General features: G+C 36.6%; 1 protein-coding gene across 1 annotated transcript in view; it reads left to right on the forward strand.

Annotated features, from left to right (window-relative positions):
• Nucleotides 1-23,456, forward strand: part of PCDH15 (protocadherin related 15) — a gene marked incomplete at its 3' end in the record, with an annotated part of 650,107 nt that overhangs the window by 436,614 nt on the left and 190,037 nt on the right. The window contains exon 18 of the mRNA XM_079793021.1: nucleotides 4,393-4,521. Within this exon, the coding sequence (XP_079649147.1) occupies nucleotides 4,393-4,521 (129 nt within the window). The remainder of the gene's footprint in view (nucleotides 1-4,392; nucleotides 4,522-23,456) is intronic.

Below are 23,456 nucleotides of genomic sequence, written 5' to 3' on the forward strand. Positions count from 1 at the left end.
TAATTATAATTTGCCAATTATAAGCTAGTTGTCATTTTTCAAACATTAGATAAACAGCTAATATGGAAAATAAAATTTACAGAACAGTTTTAGTAAATAGTGGGGTCAATAGAAGATACTTTGATATTAGATGTGAAGAAAAATGAAATCTAAGAATTATTTATATTTATGCAATACCCTTGATTAACAGTGTGTCTGTGATAAACATATGTAGCAAAGTCAATGAGAAACTTGAGAAGAAAATAATTGAAGAACTTGACTTATAATGAAAGTTTAATGAGTAACTTGGCTTGGAAATAACTGAGGGAACAATTCTAAAGAGGAGGAGGAATTATTTACTCAGCATAGAATAAGGGATATAATTAGAGTGAAGTAAAATTAATAAGGAGCATACAGGTCAGCCATTAGGATAGAAAAAAAGATTATAATACAAGCTTTGAGATATTAGCTGAGGCCTTTTAAGCCTGATCTTAAAAGTAAAATTTCTTTGACAAAAGAACAGCTTAAAAATGGTGTATTAGAATATCAGGCATAGTCTCAATGTGCTAATTTTGGTTTTGTCCACATTAAAAACTAAAAATAAGTTCGGGGTTAAAATTAGTAGTTTAGTTCCTTCTAGAACATTTTTTTTCCAGTTAGTTATTTGTGTATTTCAATACTCCTTGGCTAGGTTACTTAGCATTTCTAGTTCCTAATTTTTATATTCTTATAATCATTGTCTCATTCACTTTTAAAATTCTGATTCTTTTTAGCAGGTTTATTTATTTATTTTCAAAAGTTTATAGTGAGATAGTATCAGTAGAGAAAGAAATATTTGATTTCAAACAAAAACTTCTTCAATAAATTTTATTATTAATATAATTTAATGCATGGACTTACTTGTGGGCACATAGAGTGGGTTCCTAAAAAAAAAAAGTGATTACAGAATTATTATATTCTCACATTGTCATAACATTTTTTCTTATTTAAACATTTAAACATATCCTTTGCAAAATTATAGTGAAATTAACCCATTAAACTTTAAAAATCATAGGTCTCAAGAAAGATATGTAATGAGCACAGACACCATATGGATGGACTTTTCTTAAATCAAAATGATTACCAGCACTCTATGTGAAACAAATTGTGAAGATATAATTTGAAAATTTGATCATGAGAAACCCCATCCCTTACCACCCCCGAAAAGAGTTTAGGGAAGAAGAGAGCTAATATTTAGTTGGTCATTGCTAATTGTAGAAAATGTTGACGAAATTTTATATGACATTCTTACATTTTTTCCCTTTTTCCTAAATTTAGTTTGTCAATAATAGTTTTAAAAATCTATTCATGTAAATTAAATATCTCATGTAATACATACCTGTTAATATTTAGATTTCTTTATTTTTATGATTACAAATAAAATAATATTTTGTAGATTTTAATAATTATTTACATTTATTTGAAATTACTTGCAAATTTATGAAGTTGCAAATTTCTTAACAAAGCTGCTACTATTCTTTACTCAAATATTTTCACATTTTAGCTGAAATAGACTTCAATTGAAAATTTTATGTGTTATATGCAAGTTTTTTAAGCAGTTATATTTTACCAAATTTATTTATAATAATATATAGGATAACTCCCAAATGCATTTTGAGGGAATATACATTTCACTTCCTTTTTTTAGAAGCTTTTGTAAATAATTTACTCTTAAGCTAAACTAAGTTCATAAATATGAGCTAAAAAGACATTAGAAAATCTGGGCAAACATTATATTTATGGTTATAATTTGATTAATACTCTAGGACCGTGGTCGGCAAACTGTGGCTCGCGAGCCACATGCGGCTCTTTGGCCCCTTGAGTGTGGCTCTTCCACAAAATACCATGGCCTGGGCGAGTCTATTTTGAAGAATTGGTGTTAGAAGAAATTTAAGTTTAAAAAATTTGGCTCTCAAAAGAAATTTCAATCGTTGTACTGTTGATATTTGGCTCTGTTGACTAATGAGTTTGCCGACCACTGCACTAGGAGGAAAAAAAAATTTTCTCAACACTCTTAAGGTCTCTGGCTGGGTCTGAAAATTAAACTGACAAAGATTAACAGGAAAAAGCATACAAATGTACTTAATATGTTTTATATGATGTGGTAGCCCCCATAAGGAAATGAAGACCTAAAAATAACGGTGAAACTTGCCTGCTTTTATAAAAGAAGCACTTATGCAAAAGTGACTAATTTGTGTAGGGAGGCTAAAGGATGATTAAGATTATTTTAGAATGGTCTGCTAGTATAGAATTCTCTTGGTCTCAACTTCTCGCTCTTGGATAGAATGTTTCTATCTGGTATGGGGCGGGCATCAATAGGAGTTTCATATCCTGCTTTTAAGGGGGGTGGGGGGGGAAGGTCATAATGTTTCTTCTGTATTTGCTGCTTTCCAAGTGCCTTCAATTCAATATGACCAAGTGACATATTTTGGGGTGACATACTCAGCAACTTCAGCAAACTCTGGCAGCATTAGCATTTAGGAATGTGGCCATAAAAAACAGGAAATCCAAACCACAGTAGCTTAAGCAAAACAGGTTTATTTGTTTCAAATAAAAAGAAAGCTACACATGGACAGGAACAGGATTGTGCAAGACCCCAATACTATCAGGAATGCCTGCTCCCTATTTCCTGCTCTGCCATTTATCGTGTTTACTTTCTTATTTATTCTTATTACCTAACTAGTGACCCAGTGCACGAAATTCGTGCATGGGGGGGAGGGGGGTGTCCCTCAGCCTGGCCTGCACCCTTTCCAATCTGGGATCCCTCGGTGGATGTCCTTGTGGGATCGGGCCTAAACAGGCAGTCAGACATCTTTCTCACAATCTGGGACTGCTGGCTCCTAACCGCTCACCTGCCTGCTTGCCTGATCGCCTCTAACCGCTCTGCTTGCTGGCCTGATTGTCCTCAACTGCCCCCCCCCCCCGCCAGCCTGATCACCCCCAACTGCCCCCCCTTCCAGTCTGATCACCCCAAAACGCCTCCCACTGCCGGCCTCTCACCCCTAACCACCTCTGCCTCAGCCCCGCCACCATGGCTTTGTCTGGAAGGATGTCCAGAAGGTCTCCTGGAAGGTGTCCCGGTCTAATTAGCATATTACCCTTTTATTAGTATAGATGTTCTAAAGGTGGCTATTGCAACTCTAGGCATCCACTCTTCATTCCAGAAGAGCAAAAGGTAAAGATGAGTCCACCTTTCTTCTTTGGAGAACAAAAGCTTTTTTAGAAACCACACCTGGAGTATTTTCTCTTACATCTTATTATCCTAAGTATCCACAGCAAGCTGAAAGATAGTAGGGCTTGTGGATTGTGGTTATATCAATCAACCAACAGCAGCAAAACATAGAAATATGCAAATTATAGTTTACAATATTTTTGTTATAAAAGCAACATGGCCTTCTTGGAGAAAATATGAAAAATATACATAAGATAAAAGGAGAAAATTAAATTGTATTTTATCTGTCAGACAACATTTGAATTTATACATATCCACATACGTCTACACACAAGAGTATGTTCATGTCCTTGCATATTTTAAATTACATGATTTCATGGAGATAGGCACACAGAAAAGTACACAAACCATACTTGTGTAGCTGGTCTTTTCTTTCTCTGATTTTGGCCTCCTCCCTCAGTGATCTCTCCCACACTATGACAGCAGGTGGAGGGCATGTGCTGTACGCTGAAATTGATTAGAGAGAGCAGTCAGTGTCCAGCTTGAGTCACATGTGAATATGTTCCTGGATTGTGCAAAAGATATTGACCTACATACTGTTCTCTGGTTGCAGCAGGCCAGGGATTTACCTTTTAGGCAGATAACACATATCTTTGGCTGTATAATTATAAGGTAATTACTTAATTAGCGGTGTACATGGTCCTCAAATTCTTGGTTTAGATGTGAACCCAGAAAATTACTAATGTAATATTTTCTGGTAACATTTGCTTACCTGAAAATACCTAGTTGACATATAGTATGATTTTATAATGCACTAGTTTTTTTTTGTGTGTGTTTTTTTTTTTTCCTGGAGAGCGATAAAAATCTACAGAAATGTTACATTTCAGAGAAAAAGGGTGCATGTACAAACAAAAGCTTGCCACCCATAAAATTTGATCAAGATAAAGGTAAAATCACTTTCTCAAAGTTAGCCTTTAGTAAATACTTGAGATTTTCAAGATGCTTTCCCTTTAATATCATCATTTGCGTTTTCTGTTTTTGAGCTTCCTCCTCCTCCTCTTCTTTTTTTTTTTTTTTAAAAAAAACTAAGAAATAGGAATAGGAATGAGATCCTTTTCAGAGAGACAAATGCCACAATTAACGAGTAACTGACAATAAAATAAAAATAGCTCCTCTCACATTTAATCTCTTTTCTCTTTAAGACCTCAACTGCCACAGTAAATATAGTGGTGTCAGATGTCAATGACAATGATCCAGTGTTTGATCCCTATCTGCCTAGAAATCTATCTGTGGTGGAAGAAGAAGCCAATGCCTTTGTGGGTCAAGTAAGGGTAAGTGGAATATGTATTAGGTGATGGGGCACCAGAATTATTTGAAAGACATCAGTGAGAGTACTTGGGTATAATGCAAGGTGGTGATAAAGTGCATGCATTCTCAATCACTGTGCCATATATCTTTCAAGATTTTTTTTCCAAAAATCATATTTCCATTTGGATTTAATTTTTAAGATTTAGTTAATTTACATTTTATAACTGTAGTATAATTTAACAGTGATTCATTTAAGAGTATTCTTTTTTATTTAATTTATTTTATTTTCTGGAATTATAATAAAGTATTTTATAATAAATATGTAACTAGCTATATTATAAAGTATAAATTTGGAAATACCTCAAAATACAAATGCTTAGGTGTAAATTATTTTGGTGTCTGGACATGTCTTTAGCATCTACTCTGTACCTTATGTATTCACATACAACCTTTGTCCAGCATACTCAACACTCATTTCTAGGCATGTTCTCCTAATTTCTGACTGGACATACTAGCCAATTTCTGTAGTTATTTTGATGAAAAATCCAGTTTAAAAAAAATCAGAGACAGTATTTCTCAGTTAGGCCATGATTGGTTTTGAACTTAGTTAATGGTTTAGAAGACACCAACGAGGGCCAGTTTTGAGGAAGGTGTACATATTTTGAGGCATCTAGCTCAGCTGAGGCAATTATATGGTCTCCGGGCAAGGAAGATACCTCCTCTGGAAGGAGCGAGTCACTCAGGCGTCCTGAGTCTGTGTTTTAGGATCCCACCTCTGCCCCGGTAAGGCCTTGGGTTTTGAATAGGAGGTTTGCTGGTGCTTGGAAGTAAGACTTCTTTACGATTCAGCTACCCGTACAATCAGGCAAAGGGTCTGGTTTTCATTCCAATATTCTCTCTGGCTGCAAAAAAAAAAAAGAGGATTTCTTTAAATGCTGTATTAGAGAACTTCTGACTTTCATACCATGTCCTGACATTTTGAAAGGTTAGGTTGAGCCCCTCCGTTTTTCTCTCAGAGCATTCGGATAATATAAAAGCTACCAACTCCACAGTCAGTACTGCTCTCATCTTCACTGTCTCTCTCAAATCCTGGAGACACTGCATCAGACGCACATCTCCTCATGCCTTTATGTCATCCCACTTCTCGACAGGAAAGAGTCTTGGTACCTGAGCTATTACATCATGCCAGCAGGTCTTGATGCCATGTGGACAGCAAGCCACTCAACTCCAGAACCCTATGCAATACCTCTGGTGTCACACATTTTACTGTGGATTCTACAAGAAGAAACCTAGATGCAAAGATTCTGGTCTAAATAATTGAGAAGTTCACGTTAACACTAACAGGGAACTAAGGAAGTAATGCAGAGAAGCCATGGCAGGAAGTAAAGGGATTGCTATTAACCATCTATCATAGGAAGGCTGGAGATTAATTTCAAGGACAATGGGAAATGGCACATAACACATTTTCCAGAAGTATTGATCTCAAGAAGTGATAGATCTTGCAAATCCTTAAACTAGATCCTGAGAGTTCTTGGTCACCCGTGCTGTGGAAGGGGGCATATTTTCAGCACGCCCTGCTTCCCATGCAAGCGAGCAGCCAGCTCTCTGTGATTCTGATATAAAGGCATCAGTCAGACCACAGATGCTAGCAGATGGAAGTTAACTAGTGTTAACTTGAGGGACATGCATGGGTCACTGACAGCTTCTTTACACCAAGCAAACAAGGTGATAAGAGGGGCATGTGCAGAAGACATAGGAAGGAGGCAATACTGAAGTGCACCTGTGAAAGATGAATACTGGTGAAAAGAATTTGGGAGGGATTGGAAACTGTCTAGAAAAAGGTAATTGTATTAATAAAAGCATAGACAAATGAGAGTATGTGACATGTCCTAATTACAATCAATAAGATGTGCCATATCCAAACATTTCTCTACACCGTGTTGTAGAAGGTGATGGGGACCCCTGGCAATTCTGAAGTGTGACAGCATGAGATTTTTACTATATAAACACTAGAGGCCGGTGCATGAAATTAGTGCACAGGTAGGGTCCCTAGGCCTGGCCGGCGATCAGGGCCGATCTGTGGGGCACCAGCAGTGCAATCAGGGGGCCCCTGCTGGCACCCGCCTTGGCCAGCCTGGCACCTCCTGCTTGCTGCTGGTCGTTTCCCTGTGCAGGGAGACTGGCAGGGCAATCAGGCCCCCCCCACCCCCCACTGGCACCCACCTTGGCTGGCCTGGGATCTGCGGCCTGAGGGCAGCTCCTGCATTGAGCGTCCGCCCCCTGGTGGTCAGTGTGCATCATAGCAACCGGTCATTTCACTGGTCATTCTGCCATTCAGTCAATTTGCATAGTAGGCTTTTATCATATAGGATTGCTCCTGAGTAGATTATAATGGAAGCTTCCAAATCCAAAAAGCTGAATTAGAAGGCATTTGTAATGTCCAAGACATATGAGGCTTGAATTAATATAATTGTCTAATTATGATAACTAAATTACATTACAATTGTCACTTTAGGTTGCCATTGATGAAAACTGGAAAATTCATTTAGTTATATCTACCAACTATTCAGAAAAATAAACAGGTATTGAAGTCATTTAGGAAAACTATCTTTCCAATCTCAATTTACTGAGTATTGGAAAGATAAACCCTTATAGAATATACAACTAATAAAACATAAGTAGAAATTAACATAATGATTGATTTTTAGTTAATTTTATTTTAACTTACCTTTACTTCTTTTCCTAGTGATTCTTTGTCTTTGAAATAATTATTTTTATATTCTTGTTTTTAAACTTGATGGGAAATGGTCTGTATATTTCAATATTGAAAATTGAAATATAGCCCTCAGCACTTATAATTTGATAAAGTAGTAATTGTCCTGGTCTATAGGCAGTATGTTTTCAAAAAAAATAAAATGAGTTTGAAAGTACAAAGGAAGAAAAAACATCCAGAGCAGGTGCATGCAACAGATTCCACACAGTTCTAGAGATGTTGTAATGTTCATAGAATGGAATTTTCATGCATCATAATGGTTTCCTGTTGCTGCCTAATGATAATTATATAATACATTAATTTCACTAAAAGACTCATGCTCTGCTTATAAAATTTAATTTTGTCACCAAAATTATTAAGACATATTTAAAACCCAGATATGTATGGTTAATTTACTGAATTTGAGTTCCGACTTCGGAGTTTTGTTTGAACAATGTTTTGGTATGCATAATCCAATATTTGAATTAAAATGCAAAATGAACATTTTATTAAGGTAGTTTTGTGGTATCAAACTTTATTAAATAGGAAAAACTTGTGAAGCAATATTTATAGATTATACAGAGCAAAATATTTTATTGAGCATAGTAAAAAATAAACTACCGGGCACTAATTTTTTAACATAGAACTTACTGTACACAAGTATAGTACACCACACTTAAATTTGAGGATTGTCTCCATATTCTCAATGCACTTGAAGTAGCAGTATTATTGGGATAAAAAAAATGTATTCAGAAAAAAAACTTATCAAACACAGTAAAAATAGTATTTTTTCTATGTCAAGTGGCAAATGTGTCATATCAATTATTTACTAAAAGGAAGGAGAAATACCACAAAGGACTAAGGTGGCTATGTCAGGGTTGACAGGAAAATATGTGATTTCTAGAACCTTGACAAATGAGTGAGATTATAGATTGAAAAAAATAGATACCAGGCAGATGCGATACAAGACAAAATTGAGCTGAAGAGGCCATTTGAGAACCAGTCGATAATCTGACAGTAATGGAATTTATGTTTAGAGGAGTTCTGCAAACTTGACTTAAAAACAGTGCGTTCAGATGGGGAAGTAGGAAGTCCTGATGAAATGGCCATTGATATAAAGACTTTACTTGTCAGTGTAATGCTTTCTGTAGAACCCTTCACAGTATTTCACAGGAAACTCTAAAGGGTCTGTATGCATGTTCTGACTCTAAACTGCATGCCAATAGTTCATCATTAAAGTGAGTTTCAGATATTAGGCCTCATACCAACTCCTACAAAAAGTCTAGGTTGATCCCAAGTCCCTGGGTGTGCAGAAAATGAGAGAGGAGAAGATATTTTTAAATGTGTGTGTATTTGTATTGATTTACTTCTTATAATTAAACTAGAGTCCCAGTGCACAAAATTCATGCACTTGGGGAGTTCCCTCAGCCAGGCTTGCATCCTCTTGCAGTCCTAGAGCCCTCAGGGGATGTCCGACTGCAGTGATCCTGGCTTCTGGCTGAGTGGCGCTCTCCCTGTGGAAGTGCACTGACCACCAGAGGACAACTCCTGCATTGAGCATGATTAGGCCGAAACCAGCTCTTGTTGGCTCTCCAACATCCCGCAAGGGGTCCTGGATTGTGAGAGGGCACAGGCCAGGCCAAGGGACCCCACTGGTGCACGATCCAGGCCAGGGAGGGACGCGGGAGGTTGGCCAGCCAGGGAGGGATTGCGGGAGGGCTCCAGGGTGGGTCTGGCCCATCTCGCTCAGACCCAAAAGGCCGGACTCCAGCAGCAAGCTAACATACCAGTCAGAGTGTTTGCCCCCTGCTGGTAAGTGCATGTCATAGCGAGTGGTTGAGCAGCCTTAGCATGTCATTAGCATATTATGCTTTGATTGGTTGAACAGATGACTAGACCCTTAGCATATTAGGCTTTTATTATATAGGATAAGATAAATAGTTGAAGATTCAGCTGGGTCTATTGTTGGGATTTTGTATGTCATTTTATTTATTTAATTATTTTTTAATATATTTTATTGATTTTTTACAGAGAGGAAGGGAGAGGGATAGAGAGTTAGAAATATCGATGAGAGAGAAACATCGATCAGCTGCCTCCTGCACACTCCTTACTGGGTATGTGCCCGCAACCAAGGTACATGCCCTTGACTGGAATCAAACCTGGGGCCCTTGAGTCCACAGGCTGATGCTCTATCCACTGAGCCAAACCGGCTAGAGCTATGTATGTCATTTTAAACACGTTTGGTAAATTGCTTGAATGTGTTTCCCAGATTCTATTTATTCCTAAAACTGAAGGACCTGCTAGGAATAAATCATTCTAATGTGTAAGAGCCAGGCAGATGAGTTTGAACCCTGGTTCTTCAGAAGTGGGGAATCATGATGCTTCGTTCAATAGAATGTGTCATTTTCCTGTATTTCTCAGCTAATATCTGGTAGATTCAATCTTGACTCTGAGTTGGGAAATGAGGAAAAGTTAAAGCAACATCTATCTCAGCAAATACTGGTAAGAGAGGCAGGGTCCCAAAGAAAATTTATTTGTACATGTGGAACTTTCATTTAGCATCAACAATGAGATGGTGTTCTTACTTTGGCATGCTTGCCATAGCAGGTGCTTCAGTGCATGACTGTGTGTGCATACTTGGGGTGAGTGGAGGTTTAGGGGAGCGCAGTGCAGGGAGGAAGCCTTGAAGCTCCTATCAGAGGTGTCTAACCTTTCTGATAGCATCTTCTTAAAGAGTTTCTTAGGGGCCTGAATTCTCCTGAAATTTTGTGTCTCTGTGTTTCAGCATAGCCCTGGGTATGAATGCATACACAGATGAATCAGAGGAGGCATGCTTGGAGGCAACACTGCCTGTTAAGATGAAACAAGTTCTAAGCATTGTACACAATATCGAGTGAGCTACTCCCCAGCAAACTACCAATTAATACCTTGCAGAAATTCTCATGCTGAACTGACTTCATTTAACTCTAAGTAACAACAATAGAGCCCTGAGTCAACAAAAATGTTCTTCCAATTCTAAAACAAAAGAGGCTGAATGTATTTAACCTGAAACACTAATGTATTCCCAGTGTGAGATCTGCATGCTAAATCTCAGCAGCGATGAAGTGATAGAGAATTTGTTTGAAACCCTTTAAGCAGTTTTAAAATCATTAGTAAACTGCAGTGTTTAGAAGGGTAGTGATGGTGTCATTTATATTATATATAGACAATTTAATATGAAGCAAAATAAATCTGACCTTCAGTGGTCTGTCTGATTAATGTTGTCATCTCCCTGTGTGGGGTTCTGAAAATGAAATGAAGATGGGGAGCTTTATGGTCTTTTATTTATTTCATATAGCTCAGCATGACATTCAACAGTGCCTGAAACTATAATACTTTTTTGTTAAGTGGTGACAAGTGGGGAATTGTATGGCTTCTCTTGTCAAGCCAAACTATATAATGCAAACACTGTCCTCAGTCCAGTAAAGAAAAAACTTTCAAATTTTCCCAATTTGAAAAATTAGTGGCACACATTTAATGCTGCTGCCTACAAATGGAGATCTATCTACTAGTGTTTCTGGTGAATATTTTTGAAACTTGGTGATTTTTCAGATATTCAACTATCAGTTCATAAATGGATTAGAAAATTGTATGCATTTATTGATACCTACCCTTTTAGTAGTTTTTAGTCTTATTATCAGCTATTATATTATAATGAGGGCATATACATTTTCATGCATTTGTGTGTGTATGTAAATATCAGTAGTTCTATAATCCCAGCTGTACAATGAATGATATCTCCCACCACCCTCATGGTCACCAATGATCTCTTTATTGTTAAATATAGTTTTTATCTGAATAACTTTACTACTGCATTTGAAATGGACCTCTTATTCTTGAGACTCTACTGTGTTTGTTCCTGGTTTTTATGTTTAAGAATGTTTAATTCTTTTTGCCTTCCCTTTATCTGATTCCTTCTTAAAATTTTTTTTTTTTACCACAGCAAAAGATAATTTTTATTTGAGAAAAATGCACACTATATCAGTATACTGTACATATATCATAAAAGTTATTATTTTTAATACTTTATTATTTAAAGTACTATAGGCCCGGTGCACAAAATTCGTGCATGGGTAGGGTCCCTAGGCCTGGCTGGCAATCAGGGCTGATCGGGGCCTTCTGGCTGCCGGCCGGGGCCTCCATTCCACAGCTGCCAGCTGCCAGCTGGGGCCTCCCTTCCCTGGCTGCCAGCTGGGGTCTTCCTTCATTCCGCGCCGCCCCCAATGGTCAGCGCAAGTCATAGCAAGTGATCGAGCTCCTTGGTATCCCAGTCGAACTCCTGAGGGGACAATTTGCGTGTGCCCCCTGGACGCAGCATCCAGCCTCATGGCAGGGTTGACAGGCCCAGACACTCCAGCAGCGGCAGAGTGGCAAGGCTGGATCTGCAGCCAGAGTGGGCGGATACTGCCTTGCCGCTTGGCCCCCGCTGCCCCCTGCCAGGACGACAGGCCCGTACACTCCAGCAGCAGCGGAGTGGCCTCTGTGGCCCCCGGCCAGGCTGACAGGCCTGGACACTCCAGCAGCGGTAGAGTGGCGAGGTTGGATCCGCCTCCGGAGGGGGCGGATCCAGCCTCGCCGCTTGGTCCCTGCCACCCCCCGGCCAAGGCGACAGGCCCGGACACTCCAGCAGTGTAATCTTTGTTGGGTTAATTTACATACTGGCTCCTGATTGGCTGGTGGGCATAGCAAAGTGACAGTCAATTTGCATGTTTCTCTTTTATTAGTGTAGATTACATATAGTATTACATAAGTCTCCTTTTTCCTCCATTGACCTCTCTCCGGGCACCTCCTTACCCCCACACATGCTAGTGTCTGTGTCGATTGGTTATGCTTATATGCATGCATACAAGTCCTTTGGTTGATCTCTTAACCCACTCCTCCCCTGCCTTCCCTCTGAAGTTTGACGGTCTGTTAGATGCTTCTTTCTCTCTGGATCTATTTTTGTTTATCAGTTTATGTTGTTCATTATATTCCACACGTGAGTGAGATCATGTGAAAGATCATTTATCTTTCTCCAACTGGCTTATTTTGCTTAGCATAATGCTCTCTAGGTCCATCCATGCTCTTGTGAATGGTAAGAGTTCTTTCTTTTTTACCGCAGCGTAGTATTCCACTGTGTAGATGTACCATAGTTTTATAATCCACTCATCTGCTAATGGGCACTTAGGCTGTTTCCAAATCTTAGCTATTGTAAATTGTGCTGCAATAAACATAGGGGGGCATATGTCCTTTCTGATTTCTTGGGATATACTAGTATTCCTAGAAGTGGGATTACTGGGTCAAATGGGAGTACTATTTTTAATTTTTTGAGGAACCTTCATTCTGTTCTCCACAATGGCTGCATCAGTCTGCATTCCCACCTGCAGTGCACTAGAGTTCCTTCTTCTCCACATCCTCACCAGGATTTGTCATTTGTGGATTTATTGATGATAGCCATTCTGATATATGTGAGATGGTATCTCATTGTCGTATTGATTTGCATCTCTTGAATGATTAGTGACTTTGAGCATGTTTTCACATGTCTCTTGGCCTTCTATATGTCCACTTTCAAAAAGTGTCTCTTTAGGTCATTTGCCCATAGACCAATGGAACAGAACAGAGAACCCAGAAATTGACCCAAGGCATTATGCTCAATTAATATTTGATAATGGAGGCAAGAGCATGCAATTGAGTCAAGGCAATCTCTTCAATAAATGGTTTTCGGAAAATTGGACAGATACATGCAAAAAAATGAAATTAGGTTACCAACTTACACCATACACAAAAATAAACTCAAAATGGATAAAGGACTTAAATGTAAGATGGAAACCATAAAAATCTTAGAAGAATCCATAGGCAGCAACATGTCAGACATATGTCGTAGCAATATCTTTACCGATACAGCTCCTAGGGCAATGGAAACTAAGGAGAAAATAAACACGTGGGACTTCATCAAAATAAAAAGCTTCTGCACAGCAAAAGACACCATCGACAAAACAATAAGAAAGCCCACTGCATGGGAGAACATATTTGCCAATGTTATATCTGATAAGGGCCTATTCTCCAAAATTTATCGGGAACGCATACAACTTAACAAAAGGAAGATAAGCAATCCAATAAAAAAACCTTTTCTTTAAAAAATAGAGTATCATTCTTTTCTTTCTATCATTATTAAATATAATTGGTAATACAAAAACTGCACACAACATATACAGTTTGGTGATTTTGAGTCAGGACATATGTATTCACTTTTGTTAACATCATCAGAATCAACATAATAGACATATCCCAAACCTCCAAAACAGACTTTGAATTTTGGAAGTACCTTCTCAGTGGTTGCTCTGATTCTACACATACCTTTGGGGAAATCCAACTGATGTTGAAGCCCACATTTTTAATTGCACTTGGATGTTGATGTCTCCCATAGATGTATCTTTAGCCCCTTCTGCTCCTTCAATCTATACCCTCAAATAGATACTTATCTGTAAAACAAACCTACTTGTATGTCCTGTAGTCATCTCAAATTCACCATGTTTAAGATTGAACCCTTATTTTCATCTTCCCAGAAAGGGCTCCTTCTCCAGAATCATGCATCTTGATTCTCCATGCCCCAAGCTAAATGCTGAGGAGGCATCTCAGTCACCTCTTCCTCCCCCACTGCCCATATCCAGCCGGTCACCAGCCTTGGTATTTTACATATTTCAAGTTATTCTCAAACTTTTCCTCTCTCCAAACAACCATAGTCAGACACTCATTATTCCTCACCTGAGCTATTATTATACCCTCTTAATTGCTTATCCTGACACTTGTTCTGACACCTCATAATTGTCCTCACTGTAACTGCTGGAATGCTATCTCTAACAAATCAGCTGCGCTATAGGAGGTTTTCTACAATGCAACAAACAAGACACACCTCCCACTACATCTTTACCTCCAGGAATAATAACCTGCTTGTAATCACTAATATGTGTCCTTAGAACTTTCCTTTGTCTCTTCCTTTGCTCTGCTCGTGCCCCCCTGCCTTGATGTCTTCTTTCTCCCTTCTTCATTTACATAACTCATCCTTGAAAATTCTAGTCACCCATAATTTCTTTCAGAAAATATTTTTCTGGATCCCAAGAGTCTCCTACTCATGGCTCCAAATTACACTGTGCAGAACTTTTTGATAGTAAGTAGGTCCTCGGGTTCCGTGGGAGATCTGTTCCTATGGCGATGTAACGCAATTTTCGCCGTAAGTCGGAACCCACCTACATAAGCACCTACGTCACTCACATGGAGCATATGCACAGCAGTAATGAAGTGAAACAGTAAAATAAATTTGAAAGAAAGATAACAATTCGTGACCTTTACCTGTGGTAAATAAATAATAAAAAACATAAAGCACATATGTACATACATTGAAATGATGGAACTTTTTTTTTGTATAAATAAATGGGAGATGGTGACGTAACCACGAAACGACGTATGTTGGGTTCGATGTAACACGAGGACTGTCTGTACTTACTAAAGTATATTTAAGTTCCCTATATATACAATTTACTTGAAAGCAGAGACTGTGTCCTATTGATCTTAGAACCCTCACTACCCAGCCAATAGTTGGCATTAGAACACGCTAAATTAAATTAGACCTAATGTATTAAAATGATCAAGAAATCCTTTTTTCACAAGTGATTCATAAACATAAAAAAAAGAAGAGATGTAATAAACTTCAAAATCTACACATACATATTTGGCTTACTCACATACCTACAAGTAAATAAGTTTTCTTGATACATAGAGAAAAAGTTTTTATATTGAATGTCTATCAACTTTACAATGTTAGCATGTAGAATAGCACACATAGAGTTGATTTAAAAAGCAGTGTTAATGCAAAGAACAATTGAAATTTATGTTGGTACAGGGCAAAATATTTACCACCCAGGAAACAAGGCAATAATAATGAAGGATGTTCCCAGGTATAAGAAGATTGCATGGAGGAAAACTGTAACCAGCCTGCTTGGTTACATTTTAGAATTGTGTTTTCATTCACCCTTTTAAAATATACACCCTATTTAAATTATTTACATTTATATAAAGAGAAATGCCAACTATTTTTGCCTCACAACTCCCAGATCCATTCATCTAGCTGTGCCTTTTAATGCTGCATTACTTATTTATGAGTTCCAACGTGGTACAAATTGCACTTCTGTTTTATAGACGGATGAGAATTCATGGCTTGTTCACTTTAGTTGGTTTCAGTTCTTCTCTACAAATGTTATAGCTCACCTCAATTACTTACACTGAGTTTACTGCCTAACTACGGAAGAAGCTTGACAATCAACTTTAGGTTTTATAAGGAGGTATTCCAACTGTTTCTGAAACCTTTATTAAGACCATATCTTGTCCTTTAAACTTTATGAAAAGTGTTTTTAAGTGATTTAAACATGACTGCACAATTTAATAAGTTGTTATAAAGTAAACAGAAATATAAGTACAACCCAGATATATAGTGTATCCCCAGGAAACTATCTGCATGATTCTTCCTAGTCACAACTATAATTTACGGCAATAGGTTCTTGCTTTCTATTATAGATTTACCAACTAAATCAGCATCCATAAATAATATAGTTTAGCTTTGACTTTTTTTAATGAATATAAACAGAATTGCATAGTATGTATGCTTTAGTATCTGCCTTCTTTCATGCATCATTATCTTTGTAAGATTTAACCACATTTCTGCCTGTCCATGTATTTTCTTTGTTGTATGCCACTAAGTCACAATTATTTTTTACATTCTATTATTGATGAGTATGTGAGTGGTTTCCAATTTGAGGTATTATAATCAATGATGTGAATACTAGGATTTAATTTCATCTGGTGCACATGCACCTGAGTTTTTCTGTGTTATGAGTATGAGTATATTTGATCAATTGAAAATGTCCAAATTTTCCATGGTGACTGTACCAAGAAATCTGTGAGTTAGTAATGGTCCCCAATCTGCATGTTTAATATGTGTCAATATTTCTAATTTGGACCAATATGGTGTGATTGCAGTGTTATCACATTGTGCTCATAATCAGCATTTCCCTACTAAGATTGAACATCTTTTCATATATAAGTTTAATAGCTATTTTGATTTTTTTCACAAAGTGCCTACTTAAGTCTCATATTCATTTATCTATTGGGTTGACATTAATTATGCTTCTTGAAAGTTCTTTTTCATCTATGGGAGTTCTTCACTTGATCTTAGCCAAAAGGCTGAGAAGCAATGTGGTAATTCTTTGTATATTCAAGACATGACTCCCTTCTTGTTACCTTTTGCACTCGGATGTCGAGTGTGACTCGACACGGTTAGCATCGGTAGCAGGAATTGAGAAAAAAGCAAGCGAGTGCAAAGGGTTAAAATGTCTTCTCCAGCTCTGGGACTTGCATTTAGCTTCCTTAAAGGTGTCTTCTGATACACAGAGTTTTTACTTTTAAGATTGCTAACTATATCCATCATTTTTCAGTTGTTACTAGCTATCTTCAGATTATGAAGATATTATCTTACATTATTTTAAGAAGCATTATTTTTGTTAATATTATTCATATTCAATATAAATACTTCTAGGCAAACTTTAAAAATATATTTTCTTCTAGGAGTGTCACCGTTTTAGGTCTTGTAAGTCATTAATACCTTTTGAGTTTATCTTTATCCATGGTGTAAGATTAGGGTCCAATTTCATTCGTTTTTATGTAGATGTCTAGTTTCCCAGCGCCATTTGTTGAAGGCACTATCCATTCTCCATTGTGATTCTTGGATCCCTTGTCAAAGATTGGTTAACTGAATAGGCACTGGCTTATTTACGGAATTTTGATTCTGTGTATTTGGTCTGTTTGTCGGTGTTTACACAGTATCCTCAGATTATCAATTACTGTAGTTTTGTAATATCTTTTGAAATCAGGAAATATGGTGCTGCCTCCAGTTTGTTCTATCTCAATATTTCATTGGCTATTCAGTGTCTTTTGTAGTTCCATATAAATTTTATAATTTTTTTGGTAAAAAATGCCATTAGGTTTTGTTAGAAATTTAATTGAATCTTTAATCAATTTGGACAGTATGTAAAATTTAAAAATAATTGCCTTTTAATTCATGAACATGGGATTCTTTCTATTTATGTCTTAATTTATTTTTTATCAATGTTCACTTGGTTAATCAAAGTTTGTCTTTTTTTATTCATGTTTTATCTATAGCAAGAGAAGAGCATCATATAATGATAAAAGGATCAATTAATTAGGAAGATATACTAATAATAAATTTATATCATTCAGTATCACAGCACTTAAATAGATAAGCAAATATTGATATATCCAATGTGAGATTAATACAACAGATTTAAAATAGGAGACTTTAATGTCCCACTTTTCATTATAGATAGAACATCTAGACAGAAAATTAATACAAAAACAACAGATTTGAAAAACACTTCAGACCAGCTGACCCTGACATATATATAGAATATTCCACCCCAGGGGCAACAGATTATACATACTTCTTAAGAGAACATGGTACATTTCCCAGGATAGAGCTTTTTTTTTTTTTTTTTTAGAATTGAGTTTTTGTGCGTGTGTTTTTTTTGTGTGTGTGTGTGTTTAAATATATTTTATTGATTTTTTACAGAGAGGAAGGGAGAGGGATAGAGTTAGAAACATTGATGAGAGAGAAACATCCATCAGCTGCCTCCTGCACACTTCCTACTGGGTATGTGCCTGCCAAGGTACATGCCCTTGACCAGAATCGAACCTGGAACCCCGAGTCTGCAGGCCGATGCTCTATCCACTGAGCCAAACCGGTTAGGGCAAGGATAGGTCATTTTTTAGATCACAAAACAAGTCTTATAAAATTTAAGAAGACTGAAATTATACAAAGTATCTTTTCAACCATAGTAGGATAAAACTAGAAATCAATAACAGAAAAAAAGGAAATTCATGAATATGTGGAAAATAAGCAAAATATTCTTGAACAACCTATGGCTTAAGGAAAATATTAAAAGGGAAATTAGTAAATGTTTCAAATCAAAATGAAAAGAAAATCACAACATATCAAACTTATGAGATATAGCAAAAGCAATTTTAAGAGGAAAGTTAATAGCAATGAATTTATCAATACCAGATACCATTTCATTGTAGAAAAAAATTAAAGCTAGAATAGTAAAATGAAATTACCACAAAATTGGTTGTTTATGAATTGCTTCACTTTAATTAAGCTCTTCATCAAACTTCATGATTTTGAATAATTTCTGCTTTATAGTACTTTTCTCTTGAGCAGTGGAAAGTTTAATGCTGATAGAATCAATGGAGGAGGCACAAGGTTAAGACTTGGGAGAGTAGGGATAGAAAAAAAAAGAGGCAAAATAGAAGTAATAAAAAAAGTAAGAAGAACCTTAATGATCAGATTCTCCTCCATCATTTCAAATAAATATTTTTAATAATTATCTCCCCCAAATTAGTTTGCCTACTTTTTCCTTTGAAATTCTGGATTTTTAAATCATGCCCATCACTAATTAGTGGGACATAAATTTCAGTAGAAATATTCATACTTAGAAAATTTGACACTCAATTATGGTCTCACTAAATATTACAGGTAGTCTTGGTCCTGAAAAAACTAAAAGTCAATATTAATGCATTGAAATAATGTCATTCACTGAAAGAACTTAATGAATTTACCGTTCAATGAAGATTCATCCATTATGTAAATTTAGTTGACTTCTCTAAGCAAAGTTATGATTTTTCTCTTTGATTGCCACTCAATTATAAATCACAATTCCCATGAGCTTCAGAATAATTCACAATTGCATAAAATCTTCTACAGACTTAATGTGCAGCACTTGCTACTTTCCATTTTTATTTTAAAGAGATGCTATAGAGAAAAAATTTTACAACACTAGCAGCACATCCGTCACCGTTTTATTTTTTTTCTGTATTTGGCTTACTCTCAACTTTTTGAAATAAGAGTGGGTGAGAAGAATGTATGAGACATTGTTAGGATTTATTGAAAATAAACAGATGACAATGAGAGCTATATGAATTTTTGAGAGATTATCTAGATTCCACACTGATCTGGGGGTAGTTAGCTATGGTTATAAATGTAGGAAAACACAGTAAAATTTTTACATAATATTTGCATTATTTACTAACATATAGTGGTTGTTGGCTACATGCTAAATACTATTCCAAGTGCTTTATGTGTATTAGCTTATTCAATACTCACAAAATCTGATGTGGTAGGTACAAATACTATTTCTATACTAGAGGCCCAATGCATGAAATTCGTGCAAGAGTAGGCCTTAGCAGCCATGGCTGCCTGGATCCCTCGATCCCTCTCTTGCAGCCATCACAGCTGCCTCAATCCCATGGCTGCAGCCCCGGCTTGGTCCCAGAAGGATGTCTGGAAGGATGTTTGGTCTAATTATGCTTTTATTATTATAGACTAGAGCCCCAGTGCACAAAAATTCATGCACTGGGGGGAGGGTCCCTCAGCCCAGCCTGCCCCCTCTCACAGTCCAGGAGCCCTCAGGGGATGTCCTACTGACAGCTTAGGCCGGGGAACAGGCCAAGCCACAGTCTGGCCTCCTTCGGCGGGAGGCGACTGGGCTGATAAGGGGAAGGTGCCACCCCCATCACCCTGCTGCTGCCTTTGCTGGCCACAACAGCTGTGAGGCCTGAGCTCTGGGCCTCGCAGCTGCTGGGGCTCACAGCTGCCTGAGCCCCAGGCCTCACAGCCACCAGGACTCATAGCTGCCTGAACCCATGGCTGTCATGAGCCCCAAGCCTCAAAGCCTCAATGGCTTTGTCTGGATGGACGTCAGGAAGATGTCCGCTCTAATTAGCATATTACCCTTTTATTAGTATAGATGTGCAAACTCTAAGAGGTGAATTATTTACCAAAATTATATAACTGGCAAGTGTCAGTATCAGCTGTGTCAAGCTGTGAAATTCTAAAGAACCTATATTTATAATAGGAGGTAGTCTAAAATTCTGGAGAAGAGCACTTACCATGGCATTGGGTAGTCTGAGGTTCAAATTCTAGCTGTGTTCTAGCAACTCAATGACTTTGGGCAAAGTATCTAATCTACCTGAAACTCTGATTTCTAGTTTAAAAAAGGAGAGTGTATGTGTAGATCATAAAGTCCCCTAAGGCTTGAAGGAGGGAATTCACAATACCTGAAGCATAATGGTGGTGGTGGCAGCAGTAACATTTTGCATGCTTGAATTTTGAGACTTAAATTGAGGTTGATTTAGTCACCCATGATATGAAACTCAGCTTCGTGTTGTGTTTTATGCCTTCGTAAAGATGGCTGACAATGTTGCGCCAGTCACTAATTATGTACAGAAGGTTTCTGCTTGCCATCAGGTTCTTATTCAGTTTGACTTTTAACTTGGGATGATTCTTCAGTCAGCTCCGAATCTAAATCATTATGCCATCATCTAGAAAAAATTTTTTTTCTATCTTAACCACAAAAAGGTAATGAAAAAAAGCAAGCATTTTACTAAAATCAAGATGCACTATATCTATTGTCATTTTTTTCTAAGGTATAAAAATAAAATTATTTGTCATGACTTGTACTTAGTACAATTTAAGCGAAAGCCACCAAACTTCCTGATCTTATTAGAGCTGCAGTTTAGAAATGAGGGATGTGAGCTAGATGTCACTTCCTTTCTTGACGCCACACGATTGTATTAAGAGCTTCTCTTTATATGCTCTCATACTTCACTGTGCTTTTTTTTTTATAATACTTATTAAAATTCAAAAATGTTTACTTGTGTGACTTTATTTAACCTTTATCTCCCTCATTAGAATGTAATTTCCAGGAAGGCTGGTTAGAAACCCGACTATATGCCATAATTGTGCAATGCATCTTTACCTTATTACTGGATATTATTACTCTAATAATTTTTTAAAGGCAATTATTGTGTAATATCTTCTTTTTCCTGTAGTTCAAGTGACAAAAGAACAAAGGGCACTTTGCTCTTGTCCTTGTTCACTTCCCCAGCCCCTAAGCTGCTGTCCCGTGCAAATTTGTTAATAAGCGTGTGAACAAATTAATGAATAAAAGCATGTATGATTACATCAAATCAAATTTGAATTTAATTTTGCATTTTTATGCATTGATATATTCTTTCTAATATAGGAGTGGAGGAAAATAAAACTGTTAAAAACCTCAGTTAATTTTTACTGAGATGAAAACTCAGTTCTGCACTAAAGCATTATTGTGAGCAAGGCACAGTCTCTGCTCTTTTAGAATGTGTATTAGATAGCAAACACATAAATGCAAATAATCTAAGGCAATGTGAGAAGTGCTGAGGCCGGCAGGTACAGAGTGCTATAAGATCATAGAAATGTGGAAACTAATGTAACTCTCAAGAGTAAATTATTATTTAAATATTTTTATTTGTCCCTTTGGTGTTATTTGATGAAAATAACATTGGTTTTGTGTCTACACAAACATGTTTTAGAAAAGTGCTCCATTGAAACATGTTCTTTGTTCTTCACATGCTTTCCTGACAGGCAAAAAGAGTATGCCTCTTTTATGTTTATATCAGTTTTTAATGAAGTTCATGTTAGGTGATCTGAGAAGATTGGCATGAAGGGTAAGACTTAAGGCATGTGTGATATGGTATCATACATTCCTTAGTATATTACCATGTAGATTAGCATATATCATTATAATACAAACTCTTTCTTTATCCCTTCAGTATTTTTCCCTCCTTTCTACACACTCAAGCAAAGTCTTTCTAATTCTAAACAATATTTTCGTAATAAGTGTGTACCTCTGCTTCACGTTTTCTTTAAATATATATATATATATATTTTTTTTTTTTTTGCCGGTTTCAAAATCCCAAAAGGCCTAGTTAAAAGGTACTTGCAACAACAGACTATTGCTTAACTTTTAGAGCATATAATTGCATCCAAATCTTTATATATTGACATACAGCTTGTATGGTGCCTGCCATTATAAGTGGACAAATGTGCAAGCTGTATGGGGATTATTGACAATTTTACATAGAATTCAAAATTCAGATTTGAAATGTGACTGTTAGTTTAATGGTCATGTTGTCCATCATCTCTGTGAACTGTGCTGTATATCCCTGATAGGCCATGCTTTTATAAAGTCTCTACTTACATAAAATCAATTAGGACAAGGAAGATAAGGTTATTTTGGTTTACTGAAGGTACAAGAGTGTTCTTTTGAGACAAATGAAACATAATATTTCTTTATGTCTGAGACTAATATTCATTAAATCAGTTGAGTTTTTTATATTTATATCAGTTTTTAATGAAGTTACTTTTAGATAATCTGAGAAGATTGGCATGAAGGGTAAGACTTAAGGCGTGTGTGATATGGTATCATACATTCATTAGTATTTTATCATGCAGATTAGCATGTATCACTATAATAACAGAGCAAGAGACAAAGTGAGGGGGAGGAAAGTTGAAAAGCAACAGTTTTATACTAAAAAAATCTGGATGGGAGTTTTAGTTCTACTATTTACTGTACAAATTAGTCTATTTAAGTTCTTATAACATCAGATTTCTCATCAGTAAAATTAAGATGATCATAATAACTTTCTTACAGTTTTTGATGTGATGATTAGAAGGGATAAGGTACATAAAAACAGCTTTTAAATTAGAAGGTACTAAACAAATGTCAGGTATATGTTTATATATATACACATATACATAATTATGTCTAATTGGCATGTAGCACCTCATTTGCACCTGCACTCAACATCCAACTTTAGTCACAGAATACATTTAGTAACTGAATATAGTAAAACTTGACTTAGTCCTTTGTATTTTAGTTTTTTAAAGTAATTGCAATATCTTTAAGAGCAATTAAGTAACAAGTAGTAGGGGACATATCTTATGCTTTTGTTTATCTTCTTCCAAGCATAGAACCTGGCAAATATTACATGGTTAATCCGTGCCAATAAAATGAATGATTAAAGTAACAGTTCTAATATTAAGAATAAAGATCAGTGTAACAACTTTAATTCCCATTCATTATGTTAAGGTTGCCCTTTTTAAATATGTAGATTAATTGCAAACAATGAGTGTTAGCACTTAAGTGTTTGTAAAGCACTTTAAGACCTAAATTATTTTTCCATTTTACTGGCATGGCATCTCAGAATCAATGAGTGGTAACATAAAAATAAATCAGTTGTAAC

This window comes from Cnephaeus nilssonii, assembly GCF_951640355.1.
Source record: "Cnephaeus nilssonii genome assembly, chromosome: 16".
Classification (NCBI taxonomy): Eukaryota; Metazoa; Chordata; class Mammalia; order Chiroptera; family Vespertilionidae; genus Cnephaeus; species Cnephaeus nilssonii.